General features: G+C 42.6%; 2 protein-coding genes across 2 annotated transcripts in view; one reads left to right on the top strand and one right to left on the bottom strand.

Annotated features, from left to right (window-relative positions):
* NGFR (nerve growth factor receptor) overlaps positions 1-27,069 on the bottom strand; it is a 133,608-nt gene that overhangs the window by 24,633 nt on the left and 81,906 nt on the right. The window lies entirely within an intron of this gene.
* On the top strand, positions 564-10,182 carry SLC35B1 (solute carrier family 35 member B1). Its single transcript, XM_053454086.1, has 10 exons — positions 564-661; positions 2,851-3,066; positions 4,005-4,108; positions 4,947-5,077; positions 5,811-5,841; positions 6,084-6,244; positions 6,472-6,598; positions 7,618-7,724; positions 9,122-9,275; positions 9,964-10,182. The coding sequence occupies exons 1-10, from the start codon at positions 579-581 to the stop codon at positions 10,014-10,016; spliced, it is 1,167 nt and encodes a 388-aa protein (XP_053310061.1). The 5' UTR covers positions 564-578; the 3' UTR covers positions 10,017-10,182.

Genomic DNA, 27,069 nt, shown 5'->3' with positions numbered 1-27,069 from the left:
AAAAAAACTGCGCATGTCTGTTATCAATAGCTCCATGTTTTCAAAGTGAATTGATCTTGGCTCGTTCCACCTCTTATCTCTCATGTCATTGTGTCCTCTGCCTGGGGGGGGGTGGAGGTGCAGGTGATATTCTGGCGCAGGTAACCCCCGGGTGAATCCTGGAACTATGTGGATACGGAATTCGGGAATGCAGCGAGCCGGAAAGGCTTAACATCGACGCGAATCCGTACAGCCAGAGCAAAGCGACATCACTCCCTGTGACAGGCTGCGCGCGGTGAGTAAACATCCTGAAAAGTTGCAATCACTCAAAACTTCCACCGGTTTATTTATCGGTAAAACCGTGACCCCCCCCCCCCCCGGGACGCTGTGTATTCTGTAACTTTGTTTCCCAATCGGATTTGGGATCTGCTATTCTTTGGATAGAATTAACAGACGGTTACTTTTCTGTTCCTGGTCTGGCAGACGCGTGGTTGGCTCGTACGGAAATGTAGGCCCCCCGTAATTAAGATGTTTTCGCAAATTACGGTCTGTTTGCAGGCAGCGGTTTTGAAGATCCTACCAGGGACAGCAGACGCGCCATGGAAGGGACGGCGGAGAAAGACGGGAGCGGTACGCCTGCGTTTCCAAACCCCGACGTCTGCAATGACCCTACGGCTCCAAGGTAGGTGGTCCAGCGAGCAGAGGCTCCTAGTTTTACTAAGACCTTAATTCTCTTGTGACTGATCATTTTGGGAGGCATTACGGGGGCCGCTATATTCACGCAGACTTTTGGAACGGTTTCAGGCACTTTGGCACACAAAACAACTTGCTGTTTTCCAAATTTATCTCATCCTCCACACTCTCCATATCTTCTCACAGCATCCTTCCTCTTATAGAACCCACTAGGTCCTTCCTGCCCCAAGTACCACCTTCTCCATTAACACTCTCAGACAACCCAAACCCTCTCCTCCATGGCGCCATTTCCATCATTCTCCTCTCCCATTCTATGATATTCCTTCCTCTGTCGCATACCGTTCAGAAGTTTGGGGTCACTTAGAAATGTCCTTGTTTTTGAAAGTCAAGCCAATCTCTCCATCCTCCTGCAAGCTTCATCTTATCCCCTAAGTGCTCCTCCCAAGCATGGTATGGTCCATGAACCTGCCAGCAACTGCAAATATCAAACTTATAATGGGGAGCAGAAATAACTGAAGAGTAATACCTGATGTTGAACAAATCTGATACATCAGGTACGATAGCATCTCACCCCCTTAACATAATATTCATGCAACAACAAAATAACCTGAATTAAAAGCAATGAGTAGACTATTAGCAGGACTGAAATAGCTGACCTCGGGCACAGCAGCTATTGCAGTTTGGCTGGCAGAACATCATGGGAGCCAAAGGTGAACCAGAGTCATTTAACCGCAGCTGGAGACCTGCCTGTTCTGCCCCGGCCCGAGGATCCCGTCTACATAATCCCTGTATAAACTATCAAAAGAAGAGAATTTATACAAATAAATTATAATAAATAAATAATAATAAATAACATCTACTTAATGGCCATCAGCGGGTGAACAGGGTAAGTCATTATTAACCATTCCTATTAGGCAATGGGAATATTAAAAAACAAATGTAAGTGCCATCAGAAGGGTAAAGGGGTATCAGTGGGACAGTCCCGATTTTGCCACCCTATCCCGATGTCCTGCCGAGCTCTACCTCTGTTCCAAAAAGTGGGACACTTGGCAGAACAGCGGGATTCTGTACATGCGCAATTGTGACTGTGCTGTTCAACGGCCCTGGGTGCTGTGTTGGGCACACTCTCATCACACACAGCCACAAATCCATGTTTGTGACGTGTAGTCCTGGCAACTGCCAGCATAAAGAGGTCTATTTAACACACGAATGGCCGGTTGTAGTCTTGTCATACCCCTTGAATACATGTATTGTAAGAAGCGCTGCGTACATTGTTTGCACTACATAAATAAAAGATAATAATAATAATAATAATAATAATACAGGCAATATTATTGTAAGAACGATATTCTGTAAAGATAATCGAGTCTATAGTCAGCCCGCTGCATAAATAGTTGGCGCGATATATAAATGAAATTTTATAATAATAAATATTAGTTAATTTAGGTAGCTCGTGGTAAATGAGGTTCCACGATCACATCTCAGGCGAAAGTCTCCTTTTCCCCAAGGATGAATCACTGAGACTGTAACAGATCTCCCAGCGATTTATTCCACGTGTATGCGCGTCAGGCAGCCAGCCAATCAGCAGCCTCCACATGAGGCTACATCACTACACCGGGTGACAGCCGGCGGCCAGATCCCGAACACTGAGCTATAGGTGGCCAAGGAGTGCCTGATGCAAAAATAAACATTTTTATTATTATTGTTGAAAAGTATCTTAGAAAACACAGAACATTATTAATAAAGTGATAGATAAATGCTGCAAACCCACTAGTGGTACAGATCTGCCAGTAAACATAAAGCACAAAATAATGAATTAATAATTCGTATATATTAAAGATTTACAAGCGGCATATTTTATATGAAGCCCGGATCAGCATTAGATGGGAGAAAACGCTAAATTCAGTTAAAGCGATCGGATAGAATAAATTATAAAACCAGTAAAACAGCCCCTCTATGCTAACCGGGTAGCCGTGTGTATATCTATCAGAAACGGGTGTACCAAGATGTCTACCACGGGCTCACTGCGTGCATAGAGAGAGAGAGGAGCGACATGGACCGATGATTGCAACATATACCGTCCCCCATGCAAGCTATTGGCTAACTCTGTACAGGTAGCGATAAGCACAAAGGTATCGCCTCCGATGAAGGGGTTTAACGTCTATTACTTTCCGGCAGCGCCATGGGCAGCCCAGCCCGGGGTCCTTTCGCGGTGTCGTCGCGATTTGAGTGTATGAGGTCCCCGGCGGAGCGAGATGTGCGGCTGGAGGTGCCGGTGACAGGAGGAGAGATGGAGACAGGCAGGGTGCTGAGCTCCGGGGGGCTCCGGCTCTTGGCCTGCTTCCTGGGAGTGTTTGTCTGTTACTTCTACTACGGCATCTTACAGGAGACCATGTGAGTGACCCTATACGCGGCAGGTACCCCTAAACACAGTAATACGGAGACCGCACTGGCATATGGACACCTACACACACACACTTTTTCGGTACACTGGATAGCTCTTTGCACATTCTTATTGAGATTGCGAATCAGCGGAGTTTGGCTTATTGAGGCACCCGTAGATAACATGTTTTCTTTATTAAAGCACATGCATTATTAGCTTTTCCTCCCCATTGGGGTTTATTCACTAAGGCAGAACTTTAACTCTCACTTCACTAATTATTATGAAGGGCCAACGAATGGAAGTTCCTCAGCAGAAAGTTTAAATATACATAATACAGGGCCAAGCAAGCGACCACTGCAGCAGACGTTTAATGGGCACCATGTATACACGCGTTATATAGTATGCTGTATGTAGGCTGCTCAAGATGATCCATGGCAGCAGTTAACCTGCTAATCCTATCAGTTCTGTTTCTTCTAGTATTGGGGATGCACTTTAACTTATTCCGTGTATTTTAGCAGAATAATAATGTGTGTTTAAATGTATATTCACATCAAATCAATAATCTGAACACATTTAATAACGGAAGCTAAGCTGTCAAGGATTTTATTTGCACGTTACCATGGAAACCTCACATATTTTCTCATACAAGCTCTCCAGCCTTACTTGGTCCCGGTTCTATGTCTGTCCTTAACGCCCTGCCAATATCTCTCACCCACCTCAGTACCCCATACCCTTCTAATTTTAGCTTATGGCGTCTTGTACCAGCACAGTAACACTATAATGTCAAAGGCGGTATACTATTCCATCGTCATTATTGCAGCCCTCGGCGTTTAGATCACAAGATGTAGAAACCCAAGAAGCAAATAGCCTGTTTCGTGATATATGCAGAAAGGCATCTATATGCATGTTTACCCCAGTGCTAACGTGACACGCTGTCTTTATCTTTCAGAACACGCGGGACGTACGGAGAGGGGGAGAAGCAGGAGAAGTTCCGTTTTGCCCTGTCGCTTGTGTTTGTTCAGTGCGTTGTAAATGCTTTATTTGCCAAATTTTGTAAGTGTATTTTAAAGCCATTCAGTATGAAGTATTACTTTTTTTTGGTCTGCTGTGTATGTAGGATTCTGTTCACCTGTTCTACTGAACACTTTCACCTGTTAAATATTCTGTGTTATCAGCTTTATTAAAATCACTTCGTTTTTTCCCCGTGGCTGTGGTGTATTAGCCACATCACTATTTTTCCTGTTCTTTAGCCTCGTAAAGATTAGGGATTTGTGTCATCGTTTGGCCACAATTCACGTTGCTGTTAAGCTGTGCTGACATTGTAAGCTGTTAATTGTGCTCATGGAGTCGAGTTATTTAGATGATGGACACATTGGAACTAGGGATGCACCGGAACCGAAAATTCAGCATTCACTTGGCCGAAACCAAAAATGACCCCCCACCTTTAAAAGAAATTATATAAATAAAAAAAAAAAATAACGCAGCAAAATTGGACAAAAAAATTAATTATATATATATATATATATATATATATATATATATATATATATATATATATATATTGTTAACAGCAATCACACTCCTATCATGCCCAAGTTTTAGCATGTACTGGTTGCCTGGGAATGATAGGAGTGTGCTTTTAGCAATCTATTATTTATTAATATTGAATTTGAGTTTGAATTTTTCTGTCCAATTTTGGTGTGTTTTAATAAAAGTAAGTAACACACCAAAATTGGACAAAAAAATCAATAACGATATTATATATATATTGAGAACAGCAGTCACAGTCCTAAAAACTTCTCTTCATTGCTCTTGTAACCTGATATTGCTGTTAGACCTGTTAGTGCATATTCCCGGCGTATAATGTACCTATTTACCGCTTTCTTTACAGTGATCAGCTTTTTTGATTCCGGGAAGGCTGACCGCACACAGAGCTGGCTCTATGCGGCCTGTTCCCTGTCATACCTGGGCGCCATGGTGTCCAGCAACTCAGCACTCCAGTATGTCAACTACCCCACGCAGGTGAGTGTCACGGAGCGGGGGCATATTACAAATGGAACCCCTGAATAATTGTTTGAGTTTAGTGAACCAGGAGGCACTGGGCAAAGCTAAGCATGGGACCCCTTGTTTTTTTAGGGGCAGAAAATCTTGGGTATCAAACGCACATGTACCCGCTTTTTTTTTCTTTTCAAGAATCCTGAAAAAGGAGGTATACGTTATACCAGAGTACAAATCTGTTTATGCTGTGGGATTGCTCCATAAGCGCAATCGCTGCCTTCCGTCGGACCAAGTCACCGTCAAAAAAAATTTAATTTTTTTAACAAAAAAAAATTAAAAACTTCAACAGCCCTGACATGGAAGCCAAAGGTGCTTTCAGATCAGCTGCTGTCAGTTACATCCGGGTCATACAGTAAAAAATATATATTAATAATAGCAATTTTACATTTATATCACATAACTAATTATCTGATCACTGATTATTAATCTGACTCAATCCCAGTGCTCACAAGTGATCAGATTTATTTTACAATATTTAATTTTTTACAGCTTTTAACTTAAATGTTATCTCATCAATGATTAATGCACTGATTAATTAATCATGCAGTTTGCGTTGTTAAAGCCCCTCTTCTTGGTAGGGTCACTCATTCACAGCAGCCCTGTCTGACGTAACCCTAGTTCTTCAAGTGCCAGAGGCCAAAGGGTTAAGTGAAGCCGATTGCTGTTCTTGTTATAATGATTTATGTTTATTTTCCAGGTTTTGGGGAAGTCCTGCAAACCTATACCAGGTAAGAGAATAACGGGGGGTTGCTTTAAGATGTTATTTAGGTGGTCTTGCTGTGTTTAGCAGGGAGCTTGCACTAAAGGGGTAGCTAGCCAGCTGTGTTGAAGCAGCTACTCCCATAATGCTAAGCCAGTGTTGTATGACAAGAAATACAGAATTTCCTTTAGAGGATGAAATAGTTCTTAAATGGTGGAGTTAAGAAGCCATATCGTGCTCACTGACTGCCTCTCCCGCTCTCTCTTTCAGTCATGCTTCTTGGAGTGACCATCCTCAGAAAGAGATATCCTCTCACCAAGTACCTGTGTGTCCTCCTCATAGTCCTGGGGGTCGCGCTGTTCATGTACAAGCCCAAGAAGGCTGATCCTACCAGTGATGACCACCTCTTTGGTTATGGAGAATTCCTGCTGGTGAGTAAAGGGTCTTGGCTTTAACCAGATCACCGAGCTTCTCTGCGGGTCATGCTGCGTTCTGGTGGAGCGGGTTCTTCAAGCTGTTCAAGGAGTGTTTCTGTTAACTCTAAAAACCCATATACTCCACGGATACAGCGTCCCTGGACCTCCTTAAACAAGTCATTGGGGTTATTTGTAGCTCATTTGTTTCATTAATTTCCTTTTTTTTCTCCCTTTTCGTTTAGCTCCTGTCTCTGACGTTGGACGGACTGACGGGGGTGTCCCAGGATCATATGCGGGCAAACTTCCAGACGGGCTCCAACCAGATGATGCTTCACATCAACCTGTGGTCCAGCTTATTCCTGGGAGCAGGTAACGTCCAGCCTCTTCCGGACACGGCACAGATCTTCCCAAGAATTGTCACTAACCGTTCTGCTAAACGTGGCGTCAAACCTTTCATAGGTGTATTTTATAGATGTGATGATCAGCAATTGAATTATGCAATATGCTGTCCAGCTCAGTCCTTCGCACTGTGAGTTCCTTTTAGTGAATAAATCCCTTTGCTTAGGTCAATGTAATTAACACGACTCTTGCGCATGCCTCTCAACGCATACAGGCACACAGGAGGCTGCCAGTAACATACAAGCCAACGCTACAAGGCCCCATTAACTGTTATAACAAGGGAGGGCTGTAATTGGTCTGCTGTAAACAATCACTCCCATGATGCTCATCCGTCTTATATTAGGTCATTAGATAATTATAAGTTCCCTGAGACAGGAGCATCAACAACCCTAGAGTCCGTTCCTTCCTGTTCTCCCATAAAAAATATTTAATGATCTATATAGCGCCATCATATTTCGCAGTGCTGTACGACTGGTAAATAACGTAACAATTCGATATTATATATGTATATTACAGAACTGTGGGCAAATAAGCTGTGGAACAGTCTGTCCCTGTGAGGATGGTTGTTTGGGTTGCTCCCCAAAAAATAGAAATGCCCCTGGTTGAGGTGCCCTGCCCTGTGGCATAGCGGAGACAGGGGGCACAGAGCTTGTGGTTTTATCTCTCGCCAGCAGGTGGCGCTATGATCTAAAATCCAAAAATCTATACAGCCCTTTAGAAATGCCAAAATTTAGAGAAAATGCCATTTTAGTGAAAATGCCATTCCTTATTCCGTAGGGCTGCTTCTTATTTATTTTTTATTCTGACGAAAGCCCACAGAGGATACCTGAAAAAATCCACTGCAAATGTTTTTACATCCTTATAATCAAAAATCCACCTACAAATATATATATATTTAAATTAAAAAATATTATTTTATATAGACAAATTAGTGGCTGATTATCAATTTCTTTGTAAACCCCTTACGAATAATCTCTGCTCTCTTGCAGGTATTGTGTTCACCGGGGAGGTCTGGGAGTTCCTGAGCTTCACGGAAAGGTACCCGAGTATCATCTACAACATTCTGCTCTTCAGCCTCACCAGTGCACTGGGCCAGGTGAGTGGGGTCTGTAACTGGAAGCTGTGGGGTCTGTAATTATGAGTAGCTTTCCTGCGACGGCACTGATTAGGTTAAAATGGACATACTTCACAGCTAACGTGAGCAACGAGCAACATTCTGCTTTAAACGCAATCTTGCTGACTGCAGGAGGCCGGTACGTTTTTATAATCATTTCAAGCGCAGGCTTGCATACGGTGAGCCAAAGCAAAGCCTGTCCTCGACCGGGGGCGCCTCTGTAAGTGCGCCTGCGCAGGATTCCCAATCCTGCAAAACCGCGGCGATTTAAAGGGAACCTGTCACTTAATGTATTTAACAGCGTGTAAGTAGAGCATGAAAATTGATCCATTCGCCGCCTAGCTGCGTATGCTTTGATCAATACAGGGTAGGTAAAATGAGTTGGCTGTGACCTCATTGTGACATTTCATGGCCACTTATTTTAGTTTGATTCACTTAGAAGTGATTACTATGGATGTCGGGATCTACTTGTCATGGTGTACTAACCCCCCCAAGTATTTAGTCCCATTAAGTTGATTACGGGGTGTCACGAGCTGCACCCGTCTTCGGATGGAAGTATTATCCTCGGCATCAGATGCTTGGCTTATTTTGCTAAATGAATGTTTGTCTTAGACATCTGTGAATTGCTTCACCTGCAGCTTTCCATTTGAATATATTACTCGCAGGAGCTCTCTGGAGTAAACCTTTCCTCCGCAGCTCTGCTTGTGTCTGCAGAATTGCCGAAGTGAGAACAAAAGGCCGGGAGGGAAGGATTCCCCCCCTACTTTACCGGGAAACACATCCCGAAAAAAGGCAAACTGATGTTTTCAGCAAAAATAAGCAGCATTGTTTTATATTTAGCATTTTAAGAAAGGAGGCACTAGAGGCCCCACCTAAAATGCAGAAATCCGGCACAGACGGGGTTAATGTAGCTGGAAACGGCTGATTTTTTTTTTTTTTTAATGGAATCTCTTCATAGGTGTACAGAGGCCCTTTATCACTCTCATCACTCCTGTCACTCTCATCACTCCTGTCACTCTCATCACTCCTGTCACTCTCATCACTCCTGTCACTCTCATCACTTCTGTGTTCCAGTGGCACGTTGTGTTCGCTGATCTAAGTTTAAAAGGCTAATTGAGCGTTTAGAGAACCCTTTTTGCAGTTATGTTGTATTAAGCGCCGGGCCTCTACTTAAATGTCCTGGTTTTTAACCTGAGCGGAGAAATTGGTTCCCAGAATCCTTTGCTGTGGAAGGACCAAGTTCCTTGGGGCTTTGTAGATTTCAGCACGGGAAATTTATCATCGCTGTTTGCTCGGAAATCCGCTCGTCTGCGAATATTTGTTTTTTAAGCGTGACGGATCTGTAATTGTTTGGCGTTTTCTTTCCCTTTCTCCTTCAGACCTTCATCTTTATGACGGTGGTGTATTTTGGTCCCCTGACGTGTTCTATCATTACGACCACTCGGAAGTTCTTCACCATCTTGGCCTCGGTTATATTATTCTCCAACCCGATCAGCGGCCTGCAGTGGATGGGGACCATGCTGGTGTTTCTCGGTAAGTGCCGCGGATGCCGCGATTATTTATAGATACAGGAATGGAGATTTATGTCGGATATACCCTTCGATGTAAAAGCCGCGCATGATCATCACTTTAACCATAGCTGGTCCCATAGAGAATGAAAGTAAGCAAGCCGGGAAGGATTATCCGAATGGGATCATCGTAGATGATTGAATACAGAATATTAACCCTTTGAATGGCATGTGTGTTGCAGTGGAAGGGATAATCTACACTCCATAGAATTGTATCTAATGCTTATTTTCATGCCCCCCCTACCTGGGATGTGCGATCGGCTGCGACACTTTCTAATTAAAACCCCTTCCGCCTCGGTTTAGTAAAGACGTTAGACGGCGTGACAGCTATGGCAGTGAATAATGCCTTAATCTAATGCTGCTGGCGTCATCGGGTCACCCCGGCATGGGCATGATCTCTCTGCCTTATCATTAGGTGACTTACCCTTTAAACATGCCCCTGTACCCTCCGGGGGAACTGACCCTATACCCACGGTACAGCCGCGTTGCTAAGTGACACGGGGGGAGAGACGCGCTCAGATGTGTTGCCAGCTGGGCTTGGCAGCGCCACTTACAATGAGCCACAGGCACACTCATCGTACTGGAGCGCGCGGCTCACGCTCTGTGCCCACTCTCTTCCTGCCGTACTCACCGCTCGCTCTTGTTTTGCGCAGGTTTAGGACTCGATGCCAGGTTTGGAAAAGGATCCAAGAAGCCGTCTCACTGACGCCTCATTCCAGGAGCCTTCTTTAAGTGACGTGATCTGACCTCATTCACTGTTCTTCAATAATCTGTTTTTTTTTTTTTACCAGAAATGTGGGTTTTGGACTAATTTTATTCATGGAATTTTAAGTCAGAGTGGGGAGGGGGAATATTAAAAGATGTCGAAACACTTTTTTTTTGTCCATTTTGTTTTTATATTTTAATAACTTTAATCTTTTCTTCTGTAAGAAACGAATAACGATATCGCTGACGTCTTAAACCTACCCCCAAGTGGCATTATTTATCTTAAGACCATCTTTTTTTTTTTTTTATGGCCGCGGCTTTTCTTAGTAGAAGATCAGATGAATGTCGTAGCGAGCATAGTAATCGCTAACCCGCTGCCTGGATCTGTGTCGTGCCATTTGCATAACGGAGGCTTCAAAGTTGGAAGAGCCGTCCCTGCGCAGACTTCCCCCCAGAACACATGAAAGCGGAGAGGAGCAGCTGTGCGGTGCTTCCCATCTGCCGCCAGCCCCGGCCGCTGGATCTCATTAATACCGAGGTCTGGCTGGAGATGTAGAGATAGACCCGCAGCAAAAAGAGGGATAGGAGACAGTTTCATCCAAGTCAACATACGTGATGTCCACGAACATACGTCGCGGGTCTTAGGCAGCAGTTATCCTGGCTCACGTAACAAACGGTGCAATTTGGCTCTCCCAGTCCAAAGCGGAAAATTAGATCTACATGGATCGGATTACTGTGGGGGTCCGCTGGTATGTGATTTACCCCCCCCTTTATTATATAATGAAACTAAGACTGTGTCTTACTCCCAAAAGTTAGGAAGGTGTCAGGCTGTACCACAGACATCGAGGAGACCGATTATTCTAAAACCAGTGTTTTTGAACCCAAACTTTGCTTTTAGCGTAAGATTTATTGGTAACGTTGCCTATGTGACCATTTAAAAGGGTAATAAATTATCCCGGAGACATTGGCTGCGTATTTATAAAGCTCGTAGTCCCGAGGCGCAGCGAATGTGTTTTGGTCCATCTGGTAATTCATAACCGTGATGTTAGAGAACCTCGAGTCCTGCAGAACATCGCAGCCGAGACGCACAAAGAAGGACACGCAACACAACAACAACACAAAGCATGGGACTAGGGCTGGGATGAAGGTCCTATTTAGCGGAAGGCACAAGGGGGGAAAAAGGTGTGTGGTGGGTGGGGCAAGGAGGAGCTTCTTTAAAAAGGGTGGGGCTTGCTAAATATGGGCGGGGTAAAGGTGTATAAAAGGAACCCTTTGCCTTTCGTGTTACGTTGTGGAGCTTCTGTAGTCACCACGCAGTAAAAAACAATAAGTGGCGACATCTTTATGTTTGCGTTCTCGGGAAGCTATGACTCAAGTTCTGATGACGCAGCCCGGGAATTCTTTCGGCGTGAGTCAAAGAAAAATAAGAAAACACGTTCTTTCAGGAACTTTGAATGCATCGACTGCAAGAAGTGCTGCGGAAATTGCTAGAGCTCTATAAATAAAAGATATATATATAATTGATTCATGATGTAGGCGCACTCTCCGGTCAAGGCAGCAAAAAATACAAATATGTAAATAGAAGTCAATGTTTCGGCTACAACACGGAGCCTTCCTCAGGACCGGAGCTCGTACTGCTAAATATATATATATATATATATATATATATATATATATATATATATATTGAATAAACTCAATCTGGACTGTATACACACATTATATATAGATTACGTACATATATATATATATATGTGTGTGTGTGTATACAGTCCAGATTGAGCATATATATATATATATATATATATATATATATATATATATATATATATATATATATACACACACAAACACTATTAGTGTATTTTGAAGATCTGCTGGTACCTGAAACACAGTATTATGACATCATGTTGACCTATAACTAAAAACACTATTATTCCTTATAACTATATTACTGAGATCTGTAGTAAAGTGTATATATATATGGTACATAAATTGTATACCCAACCATAGCATCCCTTCCTATATGCAGCAGTGGATCCGTTTAGCTGTGTGTGATGCTCGTGTTACATCAGGTCCCCTGAGTCTCTTTCTTACATCAGATGCTCGTACATCTCTCTATACTTATAGATAGTATATAGGTGCTCGGATTCATTCAAGAATTGGTGCTGATGCATGTAGGTCTAGAATTCATGTGTAGGGACCTATATCAAAAAGGATACTTCCCAGGTATCCCTGTTCAGGAAGAACAGTCCCTCCTTAGATTCTCTTTTTGTTTTCTACATACTAAACTCAACTGGATTAGATGTAAGAAAGTTTTACTTAACTGAGATGGTCATAGACAAGTGGAACCGCCTCCCAGCAGAAGGGGGTGTAGGGTAAACCAGCAGGGTAGATTCCGAGGTCATCTCCCCTTACATACCTACGAACTGTCCCAGTTTCCTTGTGACAGTCCTGTTTTTTTGGGGGGCACTTGTCCAGCTTTCGCAGGCAGTAGGGATGATGGGGTGGTCGGGGGGAGATCCTGAAATGTATAGAATCAGCTATAGATAACGATATGCTTTGTAAGGAGAAGGAATAAAGTTCATTACACAGAACAGCTCTTCAAACAATCAGGTTTTAAGTGAAACACAGCGCGTCCCATTAATATTACACAGAAAGAGACGAGCTATCCGCTGCTCACCAATTAGTATTATATGATTGATATGTCTCATTGTGAACAATGACGGCTGAGAAAAGGCAACGCGCTGCCGTGATTTAGGGGTGAATGCCCTTTTTAATCAGAATTATTAGCCGACAGGAATGGCGTTATTCCCAATCCGCTGATAACGTTGATTAAATATGGCTCTGCTCTCTTAAATCACATTACTGTCTCGTGTCGTTTTCTCTGTCGGATATATTGGGACTTGTTCAATGAGCAGCACTGACTTAGTGTTCTTCCTGGGATTAAAATGTTACCCCTCTGCTGGCCGCATTGGCTATCCGGTGACAGATTAAAGGCACGGCCACGTCACATTTTTTTGGGAATGACTTTTTCGTTGGATCTCTGATTCTCTACAAAAAAAAATTAAACAATCTGACCCCCCATCTGGTGGAACACCCATCTGCGGCATCAATATTGGGGACCCCGTCACACTATCCGGCCATATATCGCTTCGCCCGTCGCTATGTCCAAGAACCCCAAGTCTCGTTATTAACGGCTATATCGCTTACCAAGGAGCTGAATCCGTGGGACCGCTTTGCGTTTCAACCCAATGAGACTCTTAAGCAGCTTGAAGCCCTCTCTGGACACCATTAATGAGGCTCCTGCGTGGCACGAAGGGGGGGGCGCTCAACCCTAAGATTTCTTATCGTTTAATGCAAGATATCCTTCTTTCAGGTTTTTCGGCAGCGCAATGTACCCAGTTATCTGAATGGAAAATTGAAGTTAATAAGATTGTCTTTATTGGCCATTAATTCCAAGACATGATGTAGCGGTTCTATTAACAAAGCATTAGGGAGATGGCAAAAGAAGCAGGGAAACTTTCTTGTTTTATTATGATCGTCGGAAGACCCGGGCATTTAAAATGACATTAGCTTTGAGCTCGGTATTAGCCCCCGTATCCAGCCTTTGTCGAGGTTAAATACCCTCTCGGGGACCCTCTCAGTCTCTAAGTGGTTTAATGGATCCAGGCATCTAGGAGACCCTTAGCAGCAGAAATTGGAAACGCTTCCCACTTTGCGTCTTGGATATCCGTACATCCCGAGAGGAATTCAAGCGTGGGCTGCCCCCGAATTATCACGAGACCGATCCGGCTCCGAGGGCTTTCATTTCCAAGTGGCTTTCCCTAGGATGTGTTAACACAAAGCCGGGATATAATGTTTGTCTCCTTCCAAAGGACTCAGTCCCTTAACATTCTACCAAATAACCCTCAACCCCACCACAAAGACAAGGAGATAAGTATGAAATAGTCTCTGACACATGAGGGAATCCAAAGCCTTCTCTGATAGGAATAGCGTAAGGGGAACGACTACCCACGGGAAGGTCACAAATTATTCCCTGCAAGCTGCTAACGAGACGGATTAAAATCCTTGGTTAAGAGGGACTCTGATCACCAGGAGGCGTTTATCACTTCCAGGGAATGGTCGGTTGGTCTTGATGGAGACTTGGGAATCCTCAGCCCGAGAAGCGTACCTGCTAACCTCTGATGACCCTTCGGTTCTTGCTCATTAGTCATGAAACCAAGCGATATTCTATGGTATCCCTCAGATGTGCTACCGACTGGCCTTAAGCGCATTTCACATTTGTCATAAGAGCCGTACTGACTGCCCTCATGACTTTGGGGTAGATTGGTGAAATATTAATGAGATGGTAAAGTGAATCTTAAGCACCTTTCCCAGGGGGTTCCAGACCAATCGGTCACTGTATTAAAGCTAAATCAAGGATTTCGTGACTCGAAGGGTAGGTGAAGATTTCATTTTTGTACTTTTGGCATTTGTGCACCTCCTCGGTTGGACGCGGTTGCTGCATTGAACAGGTACCTACACAGGTGGATGGAAAATGCACCCTTGCCAAGCCAAACTTTGGACACCATGAGTCTGAAATCCAGCCTGACTCTTAAAATGACTTGAAATTCACAAGACGGTAACCGTTACATATATTGTAGCAGAATGTTCTTTCTTGAATGTTGCTTGATATGCTCTAGTGTAACAATGTTTCAGGTCATCTTATACCTTGTTATGATTTTTGGAAACCAAAATGCACTAGCAGTACTCACGGCGGTGGCCATTAGACCCATGGATAACCAATTCTTTGGGTATCCACCAGCCTAACCAAATCTTGGGTCCAGCTCGGTGGTCAACATAAGAAAAGGTTCTCTGTATAACTTTCCATGTGTTGGAATTGTCTATGGAAGACAAGGCAGTCTCGCAAGCAAGCTATAGCTGAATCACTCTATTCTGAAGAATTGGGACCAGTAGCTTCATTTGCAGTTTCATATTTGACCGCAACTTCTGCTTAGACTCTATAGACACCAAAACTGATGGGTTTCCTCTCGGGGAAAGTCCACGACTCATGAGTTGAGGAACTTGGTGTTGTCTCCAATGCTCTTTGCATTGTACCCACCATGGTCTGAGGTTGAAAGTGACCTTGATGAATGAAGTCACCAAGATGGCTGCAATGTTACAACTTGTTCCTCAATAGGGGAATCACAATACGTGACATTAAAGCTTCGGAGACAATGAACACTATGGAAGAAGGGCCGTGTTTCCCAGGATTTGAAGTCTTCTGTACTATTTTAAAACCTCACATAGGGGTGATTCAGGTTTGGATAAAGGGAAACCCTGTGTGTAAATGGCCACAACCGCAAAGGGGCAACGTGACCCCCAAGCTATAACATAACGAAAGTATCAATCCCGTGTAGGTGCAAAGCTAAGCAGGGTCAGTCTAGTGTGGAATCACCGTGACCTGATGACAGCGACACATCGAATTGATGGCCGGGTCAGTTTCTACAAGGTGTGTCATGTTAGCGGTTACAAAGTGCACAGATCTGCCGCTCGCCCCACGTGTCCCCAATTCCTTTATTCCCCCCTAGGGACGCGGCTGCCTATTTGGCAGATTAATACTCATTCTCAGTCTGCCAGGTTGCAAAAGGAGCTGATACAGGGGGAGCTCTGCTGGCTGCTATTAATCACACGACCTTTACAAGGGAACAGAAATCCGATCAGCAGCCGCTGACTCCAGAGAAAAAGAAATTATACAACAGAACCACAGCCGACTGAGACAGAGAGACACTGGTGGAGGGGTGGAGGGGGAGGCAGATTTGGAAATATAAGGAGAGGTAGACAGAGGAGGGAGAGCAGGTACCCAAGAACATATCATAGAAAGGTATTACATATTCCAAGCATCTTAAACAATTGCTTCCAGCCTTAGAATATTCTTGCATCGACCTTCTCAGCCACCCCCCCACCCCCCGGCAAAGGCTGTTTCCTCGGTTTCGGAAGCTTTACACTAATTTATGCAAATAAATACATTTGAACGTCTAATTTGGGTGAGTTGCTTCTGTTTTTGCAAATACAGTGGAAAGAAAATGTATTGGTGGTTTTTAGATTGATGGGCGCGTTTCCTAAATGCATTTCTCTTACTTACTGCTCGCTGACACCTGGAGCTTAAATGCTTAACCTCAAGATTGTCTCTGGGAGCCCCACCAGCAGGGCAAGACCCCAAAACGTTATTTTCTTCGGGAAAGGGTAGAAAAATACCACCGATGCTTGGGTTCTCGTCTGACTACCATCTCCCGTTAGTAACACACCTGTAGATTAAGGGAGATTTGATATACGTTAATAGATGTACTGAGAATGATCACAATGAGTAACACGGAAGCCACCCTGGGTCTCTACTACTAGGACCTCCTGGTCATAGTTGGACACCCAATAGGTCACTTTGCTATTTAGTGTTATTTGACCCTGACATTCCAGATGATCCCAAATACTAATCCTTATACTCATATGGCCAAACCTGTAAGAAGCTGTAATCGAGTGTTCTTTCCCTTTTTACTTAATGGAGTCTTTGTTTGAAGTTGATATCTCTTTTCGGGTCAACATAGAACATCTTCATATGGGATGAGACCTCTGAGGTCTTTTAGCATGTTGGCTCAATAATAGATAAATGTTATATAAGGAAAAGAATAATGTAAGTAGATGGCTTCAGCACTGGATCGCGAGGCCTACTTACTTCCCCCTTGCAATGAAGAGGTTATTGTTCCGTTAGGTTCTAGATCACAGTTGCCATAAGTTCCTGAGCTCTGATGGTAGCCCAACCCTCTCTGATAGAAACGCCGTCTCTCAGCGCAGGTCTCTCTAGCTGACGTAAGAACCCGTAATTAAGACCCAACGGGGAACACGTCAATTTTCTTTCAATAAAACAACAGCTTCTCTCTGTAGAGTTAAAATTCCATCCCCGCACCTCTATGGCCGTGCTCTCCTTGCGGTAATTCCCTAGACCTCGGTTCTTCCTTTGTAATCGTACGAGGCCTCATCTAGCACCCTGCCATTTGGCAAAGAGGAACGTACGCTAAACATATCCAAATTAGAGTCATTGCATTGTGGGCAGAGCGTGACTGCGATAATAACTCACACAATGTATCAGCTTTAGAATGTCAGCGGCTTGGAAAATGACAAGGTTGCATTTAAAATAATTTTAAAAAAAAATGTAAAATCAACAAATTAGCCAAATTACTAGTCATTTTAGATTGGAGATCTCTTTACGGGTGTAGAAATGTAAAAATGAAGTGTATTAATAAAAAAAAAATATTACAAGCAATAGTTAGCCATGTATTACTTTACTAAGAGGGTGGTATATAAGTGGAACAGCCTCCCAGCAAAAGTGGTAGAGGTTAATGCATGCATGGGATAGACATATGGCTCCTGAATTTAAAACAAAACCAACGACTAAGGTTTGAGTCTTTACAGCAGGAAAAACGGTAAGATTCTATGTTTCTATTCTAAAATAGTCCCGGAATTCTAGTGCAGCCAATCACAATTAGAGTTTAGTAAAAGTAAGTAAAACATTGCATGGCCGTCGGCAGTGGTGGGACGTTCCAGGTCTCTTGGGCCACCTTCTGGCGTTCGTTGGGTTGCCATGCAGCGGTGGAGTGAAACGCGTCCTCGTGGGTCTCAGCCGCGTAGGGATCGCAGGATAATAGCGCCCTTCTCAGCGATGCATGGTGTTAATTGGATAATTGCATATTATTTAAAGAAACCTTGAAACGTGGCAGGATTAGGAGCCTTGAGACCAGGTGTTGACACCCTAGTTCTGTATTCTAGCGCAGCGTTCACTATCCCACCAGCCTTTGTCATTGGGCCGTTGGCACACGACCCCTACTGAGATCAGCTGAAGACCCGAGCAACATTTTGGGGGATACGTATAAGCTCAGAATAAATGGGCCAGAGACGGAGCCTTGACTTTGGAATTGTGCTTTTTATTGCGTCTTCATTTACCTTTCATAAAATAAGTGTAATCTAAACCATAATACGGATTGTGTCCCACAAACCGTTTTTCTGAAGCATTAACTCTAACACAAGGTTTTACTTTTCTACCCGAAAATCGAGGGTAAACTCGAGGGTTTAGCACACGATGGAGGGGAACCCTTGAAAATGGTGGCTCGGCATCAGCATTATTGCTCCCCACCTGTAGGAAGCTGTTACCACGACTACCGTAACCATCCCATAGATGGCTCCAAAACCCACAAAGTGCTTTCATTCAAGATATCTCCAACCCCCGGACCCCACACGCAAAGTTAAACATTAATTAACATTAGATTAACTAATAAATGAGGTAACAAAAACCAGCAACAGGAAGAACCGGCTGAGAGGGCGGGAATCTTCTTCTTCTGCCGCTTTAAATGAACAAAGAGGGGGACCCCAAGCGCCGCTGCGCTTAAATAGCTAATCCCCTTCTGGCCCATCCGGCAAGCCCTTCCCTGCCGCTGGCAGACCCTATAGAGGTGTTATGCCCACCTCAGGCCTGGTCATAGTGGTCACTGGCTGATCCTGTCTCCAAAATGGAGTCTGTCTGTGTTTCTGCCGGAGACGGCCCTCATGCACCAAGTGTTGTGCAGACAAATACATAAATCATACCCCAGCAAGTGCCACCAGGAGCCCCGGGGTAATTGCCCCATTATTATTCCGCCCCTGATTACGGCGGAGCCATGCCATTATTCCCCACAGGCAGTATGATAAGGAGTCGGGGTGTTTAGTAGACCGGGGCTCAGAGAACTCATACAAATGGCTGATATACAACTGCCTAAAAAACATTATATTATGGGGCAAAAACTAGAAAACAGGGCAATACCGAAAGTGTATAATTTAATAGTCATAAAGACAGTGCCGCGGAATATGGTGACGCTAAATAAAGCAATAAATAACTATAAAAATTGTTTTTAATTTTTTTTGCCAGGTAGCCAATCTGATCCTGGGTTAATAGGTCCTAAAAATGAACCTCTAATGAACAATTAATAGTATAATAGTTCTAATAAAATACAAAAAATATATAATAAATATATTTAACAAACTTAATTAACATTACCCGCTGTTATTTTTCCTGAAAGGTATGGTATTTAAACTCGAAGAGTCTTTTATATTTAGCAAGTGATTAATTATATTTTTAATTAATTAATTTTCTTATTTCTAGCTTTTTCTTAATGATGTGTAAATTTAAACACTCGGCGACCTTCTTTCGTAGAAGACAATTTTTGCTGCTAATTTGACTCAACCTCTTTTGCCGTACTAATAAATGACAGAACGTTATAACTGGGTTTTAATATCTGTGTTATATAGTTATATAGTAAGTTAGATGGAGCTGGCAACGTTCGAGACGGAACGTGGATTCGCGGAGCCAAAGGAATTTTGTGTCACTGTCTGTCGAAAGAATTTATTCAATCCAGTGGGCAACTAAGATTAACATTTTTCCCAGTTTCTGTATAACTCGTTTATTATTGGAATAATAATAATAATGTTATTAAATTAAATTATCTGGTAAAGATTTTATAATGCCATTTGACTTTGGTCTTATTTGGGACTTTTTGGGTTTGACCTGGAGTCTCCTGGTCAGCTCCTTATTGCTACAGGCAGGACTTTTTGGGTTTGACCTGGAGCCTCAGAGTCAGCTTCTTCTTTCTACAATCAGGACAATCAGGACTTTTTGGGTTTGACCTGGAGTCTCCAGGTCAGCTTCTTCTTTCTACAGGCAGGACTTTTTGGGTTTGACTTGGAGTCTCCAGGTCAGCTTCTTCTTTCTACAGGCAGGACTTTTTGGGTTTGACCTGGAGTCTCCTGGTCAGCTTCTTATTGCTACAGGCAGGACTTTTTGGGTTTGACCTGGAGTCTCAGAGTCAGCTTCTTCTTTCTTCAAGCAAGACTTGTTGGGTTTGACTTGGAGTCTCCGGGTCAGCTTCTTCTTTCTTCAAGCAGGACTTTTGGGGTTTGACCTGGAGTCTCCTGGTCAGCTTCTTATTGCTACAGGCAGGACTTTTTGGGTTTGACCTGGAGTCTTGGGATGAACATCTCATGGAAGTTAAAAATCCGTGGAGCGCAGATCTCCACTGCAGCTCTTACTTTGAGTCGGCTATTTGGGTTAGGCAGGCGAGGCAGCCCCCCGTCCCATTCACTTCTGGGGGCTAGCCATACCCCTCCCCACCTCTTGCCATGCCCTTCAACACAAGGGGTCTCAAAAACCTGAAACGTTAGGGGGTCCGCATTAGGTGATATTGAACGCATTTTGCATTCTAAGATTAGATTTCAATTATTTCACATTTTGCTGAGCTGAAAAAAAATAAATGAAATCACATCCAATCAAATGTAGATTAGCCTTCTCCGGTTACCATAGAAACGTCAATTATCCACCGATAGCCAATGCAAATCAAACTGTATATGGACTGTTTGCAAACAAGAAATAATTGGCTATGTGTGGAACTTTCCCGAGAGACATAACAAGCCCAGGCAGCAGAGGTTAGGATCACAGAGACGATGGCTTCCTATTCTGCGTTTCCCTACAATGTCACCGCGCAAACACACACTAACACCAATATTACACGTTACCGACACGTTTTACGCAAACTTGTTTATTTTTTTTGCACATTTAAAATGTAAATGTAGTTTCACGGGGGAAATGAGATACATTGTGAAAGGAAGCGATGACAATTGTTTGCTTAAATTCTTGTTATTCCCGGTAAACAGTATTAAACAATGAGAAATGATGCACTCGGAGCCACTTCTAGTGGGTGTTTGCAAGGGGAGAAACAACAATACCCCCTGTTATTATTATTTTTATTTGTTATTATTATTTAAACAAGTGACCTGAAAAACATTAATTTAGTGGCCATTTGATTAAAACAACTCAAGTGAATGCTCTCTGGTGACATTTTCACCTACGCTCAGCCTATAGGTCATTCCGTGACATAACGATCGATGGGTGGAATATTTCTCTCTACCCATAAAATTAGCCACCCCAGGGATCACTAACAATCAATACGATCAGGCTAATTACAGGTATCTCATCCAGAGCTTCCCTGCCGAACACGATATACCAGCACTATGGAGGGAGGGGGGGTCAGAAATATTATAAATATTATTATATATATAAAATATAGAAAATTATCGTGCACTGGAGTGGCAATTATGTACCGAATATAACCCACAGCTTTATGCTAATTTTTTTAGGACTGATTGTCAGGGGCGTACCTAGAGTATTTGGCACCCGGGGCGGATCCTGTAAGTGGCACCCCCCCCCAAATGTAAAGACATCTACAAAATTATGTTGGCAAGAATACTTATTGCACCAATTTGTAAACTGTATGTCAACTGTAAACAACAAGAAATCTGAAAAAATAAATTAATAACTTATAAGTAAAATAAACACATATAAATAGCATTTACTGAACATATAATAGTGCTTTCTTTAATAACCCTCCAAAAAAAACGGCATCCACATTGCCCACATAGAACCTGACCAGCACCCAAATTACACACACATAGGACGTGCCATATTTGCCCCCAAACAGCCCAGCATGAGTCAGCATTGTTCCCAAACAGCAGAGTGTACGCTATCTTTGTCCCATGAACACACTACCTGTGCTATCTTTGTCCCATAAACACCCTGCCTGTGCCATTTTTGTCCCATAAACACCCTGCTTATACCATCTTTGCCTTTTTGACAAATCAACTATACACCTATGATTAACACAAACACTTTTACAGTCACTCACTAATTCACTTTCATTCACACAAATTATTTACACATATTCATTGATGCATTCTCACAAATTCATTAATTCTCACTCATTCACACAATTCATCCACACATTAATCCATTCATTTTCTCTCTCTTATTCTGACTCTTTATTTCAATATTCTTGCTACCCTCCTTTCTCCTTACCTACCCATTCTCACCCCCTTCTGCCCTATCTACCCCTTCTCACTCCCTTCTCCCTATCTACCCCCTATCCCCCCGTCTCACTCCCTTCTCCCTATCTACCCCCTCCTAACTATCTACCCTCTCCCCCCTTTGAAGTTCACTTACCTTTCAGGAGTCCTGCGGTGGGGGTGCAAGGCCTCCCAGCTGTATGGAACTGTATGGAACAGTATAGAGTGATGGGAGTTATGATGTACTTTAGAGCATAATTATATAATGAAAAAGACATTGGAAATGGTACAGCATAAGACCCATCACTCTCACACATTTACCAATCCACACTTACCATTCCACAGATTCCACACATACCAATCCACATTTACCAATCCACACATACCAATCCACAGATTCCACATATACCAATCCGCACTTACCAATCCACAGATTCCACACATACCAGTCCACAGATTCCACACATACCAATCCACATTTACCAATCCACACATACCAGTCCACAGATTCCACACATACCAGTCCACAGATTCCACACATACCAATCCACAGATTCCACACATACAAATCCACACTTACCAATCCACACATACCAGTCCACACATACCAATCCACAGATTCCACACATACCAATCCACATTTACCAATCCACACATACCAATCCACAGATTCCACACTTACCAATCCACACATACCAGCCCACAGATTCCACACATACCAATCCACATTTACCAATCCACACATACCAGTCCAGATTCCACACATACCAATCCACATTTACCAATCCACACATACCAATCCACATTTACCAATCCACACATACCAGTCCAGATTCCACACATACCAATCCACATTTACCAATCCACACATACCAACCCACAGATTCCACACATACCAATCCACATTTACCAATCCACAGATTCCACATTTACCAATCCACAGATTCCACACATACCAATCCACAGATTCCACACATACCAATCCACACATACCAATCCACACATAGCAATCCACACATAGCAATCCACTCTCACTCTCACTGAATGATTTCCTACCTTTCCTCTTTTCTTCTTGCAGCAGTCAGCTCCTTTTCTTCCTCTTCGCTCCTCTTCTTCTGTCTTCTTCCGGTTCAGAGGGCACGGACGAAGGTGGGCGCGGCTTCAGTGTTGCTTCAGCAGCAGTTGCCGCGCGGATCGCGAGGGAGCGGTATCGGAGGTCTTTAACAGACCTCCGGCTCCCTTGAGTGATTTTAAGCCGGCTTAAAATCACTCAAGGGAGCCGGAGGTCTGTTAAAGACCTCCGATACCGCTCCCTTGCGAGCCTGCTCCTCCAGCGGCGGACATTACTGTCCGTCTCTGGAGGGGTGCCGGGTGCCGGCAAGTTGGCACCCCCTGATGAGCGGCACCCGGTGCGGACCGCCCCCCCCGCCCCCCGCTAGGTACGCTACTGCTGATTGTAGGCCCGTCATCTAAAAGATGGACATGCTTAGTGTAGACATAGAAAATAAAGGGGGGGGGTAGAAAAGACGCACGGCTAGACAATAATGTGGGGATTTTATTAAGTAAAATCGGCTTGAACTGTAGTTGCGTCGTAACAGCCAGCAGAACATAATCTAGGTGGAAATGCAGAATGATTGCCATGCAGGCACTAAGGCAATTCTCGCTGATTATGCCCACGTGGATTATATTAACCTCTCGGGCAGACAGTTCTATCAGCTCTGTGCTTAGGATGGACTCAAGAAAACAAACAGTAACATTTGCATATATCCTTCCAAGCGGCAACTCAGAAGAATGGGCCAAGGCCGCCGACCCACCTCTCCATCACCCAAATAGGTGTCGGTGCTCTTGGAGGAGATAATGACTATTAGGGCTGACAGCTTATCTAGAATAGATTCCCGTCCCCGTCATTGCTCGGATAACATTATTATTATTGGCCTTAACTTTTTAATGGACCGCCTGGCCTGCCTCTATATTCTGCTGTAGAAGTCCACGTTTTTCTTGGTCCGTGGCTTTGCCTTATCCTTACTTCATGCAGGTTTAGGTTCTGGGACTTCTGCTGGAAGACTTTCTCGCCCTCGCAGTAAGAAACCTTTTAATGTGCAGGGTTAACAGGATAAAAATGATCAAGAATTAACCTTGTGGGTCCCTTCCTCTCGATCACGTGAAGGACAGCGCGGAGGGGGGCATTAGACGCACAAGGGCTAGATTCTACGAGACTGCTGGTATACATTATAATATCGTCAATTGTTCACGTAAATATTGTTCATAAAGGCAAAATCTTCATGTTCCAGACAGCATCAGTCTGGAGTTAATAACACGACAAGGTCAGGGAAGGTGGCATCCAAGGAGTTCTACAGATCATCATCTACAGACCATCATCTGACAATATAAGAAGACCTTTAGTTAGAGCTTCGCTCCAAGGAGATACCATTAAAGTACTAATGACAACCACACAAGTTCTATGTTCTTTTTGGGGAGAAATGCTCTAGAAACATTATTTTCTGAAACAGTTTCCTTTTTTTGGGTCCTGATGCTGGAGTTTGTGGTTCAGCATTGTAAATGTAATACATCTACACGTACATTCTATAATTTGGCACACTTCATGTAACAGGTCAAAGAACAATAAATCGATTAGAAATCTTCCTTATCTGTATGCCAGTGGGCAGCCCCATTAACGTCCTGCCACAGGATTGAAACGATTATTCCTCCCCTTTGGTGAAAGCTGATGCGGTGAAAGTTGCAATAAGTAGAATAAAGGTGACACTATGACATAAAAGTAATTCATTATATCAGTGGTAGTCTGCATGCAAACGAACTTAAATATGCAACGAAGACAAGTATTAGAAGCCGTCCAGGCAATGAAGAATAATTACAGGAGAAGCCCAGGAAAGTCTGCTGAACGATATAGGCAAAGGCAACTGTGTAAATAATAATAGTATTTACATAATATTATATATACTATACATATATATATATTATAATATATATATATATATATATATTATAATATATATATATATATATATATTATAATATATATATATATATATATTATAATATATATATGTATATATATATTATAATATTATTATATTATAATATTGTCTATATTTTATATATATATTATAATATTATAAATTCTATATATATTATATATACCCTATATATTACCATATATATTATTATATTATAATATTATATATATATTATATATATTTATTTTTGTTATTTATTGTTTTATATAACAAGTAGTAAATAACATAACAATTCTACAGAAACAAGAGGTAAGATTACAGTACCTTACAGTATATATATATATATATATATTTATATATATATATATATATATATATATATATAGTTATGGTTAAGGTTTGGGGGCTAGGATTAGGGTTAGCATCATTGATATATTATTTTTAGTTATATTATTTTTAGATATATTATTTTTATAACATCGTCTGGTGCAAATGCTTGTGAACCCAGTTAGCCTACTTAACCAGTCCACGACATTAAGGAAATATGGAGTTAAAGCGTTAGATAAGTGCTTCTTATTATAATATTAGTTACAGCTGTAAAAAAAAAAAATAGTAGAAATGACATGGACCAGATATTGGAATATTTCGATTTTATTCTAATTGGTACCGGCCACCAGTCATGTGCAGGAACGGAGCTAGAGAACATAGTCCTGAATCCATGAATGGTCTTTGGCCAAAACTTCTATTCACGTGAAGTTAAATTATTTTATGGATTAGAGTCCAGCTGTCTGATTGCTTGTCTCCCCTGAGGTTTGCCACACTTGATTGGTCCAAGAGAATTGTTATACTTGTATTGATCTGTTCTTGAAGAGTCTGTAGTCTATAGTTACAGAGCATAATACCAGCTCCGCGAATATAAAAAGGGGCCATTATTCCATGTACCTGCTATGCTTTGATGAAGAATCTGTCATAAATCAGATATTATATTGTCCAATACTTATTCCTACATCCTATGGGACTCCTTAACGGTTCCTTCTCTGCTCCCAACATTTCAAATGAGGATGTAAACCAGTAGGCTGTTAATGGTTATTACCGCAACGATGGAATAGCTGGGAAAGGACGTGGCAGATTTTGCTAATATCGTTTGAGATGGTCCCAGCCAGGTAAAGGTGAAGTAGGGTCATTTGGTAATTCAGGTCACAGCCATTGGTCAGTTAAGAGTATCGACCACTAGAAGGCATTGATGCTCTGTGATCAACCTTCATGATCTACAATGAGACCGTCTCTCGAGATACAAATGAAGCAGCCATGGGGTACATATAAATCATTCTTTTGAACTTCCAGGTGACCCACAATCTTCAACACCCGTGACATTAGATCCCCGCTGATACGGAATGCCAGGTGTCATACTTGGCTGGTTAATTGGTACAGAATGTCTTGGTGATGTGGATATGGCTGGCATGGCGGTCACAACAATCCCCCCGTCTTTCACTACATGTTATTTTTCTACACCCCACCCCATCTAGATTGCGAGCTCGAGAGCAGGGCCCTCTTTACTCAATCTATCAGTTCTAGTGTTTGTCGTACGCTTGTATGTATGGACTGTAAGAAGTGCCGCGTACATTGTTGGGGCTACATAATTAAAATTTATTATATATAATTTATATATATATAAAATATATATAATATAACGGTGACCTGGTGGGACTATATCTGGACAGCTGTAAAGGAAGACCAGATTTTCATGGGGTTTGATGAAACTACAGTCCTACGTCTCTTTAATAGTCCCAATGGCCGTTACGGAGCGGTTTGACTCCCAGTTGGTGCTTTTGCTACAAGCATGTTATGGTTGATATCCCTGCTTGAATGCAGGTGACTCAGTTAAGTGTATCTTCAAATAATGACAAGTCAAGGTTCCATGATGACCGGTATTGGTCGCTACGTAGAATCTTCATGATGGGCCATAATTTCAAGAGTCTCATGTTCAGCTCATGTAAAAAGTTGTATGCTTATATTGTACCCAAAAACCATAAAAAAAGGAAGCCTAGAAAACATGCTCGAGACCCACCTCGTCCCCCCCCCCGCTCAAGAACATTAAGATGACATGCTTTAACTGGAGACGTGACAATACACTTAGGTTCTGGAGAAAAAAAAAAGGGCTTTGGGAATCTAAAATCCCTA

This window comes from Spea bombifrons, chromosome 13 (genome assembly GCF_027358695.1).
Source record: "Spea bombifrons isolate aSpeBom1 chromosome 13, aSpeBom1.2.pri, whole genome shotgun sequence".
NCBI classification, from domain to species: Eukaryota; Metazoa; Chordata; class Amphibia; order Anura; family Pelobatidae; genus Spea; species Spea bombifrons.
Note: the sequence above shows the minus strand (reverse complement) of the source record. Positions and strands in the feature narration are given on the sequence as shown.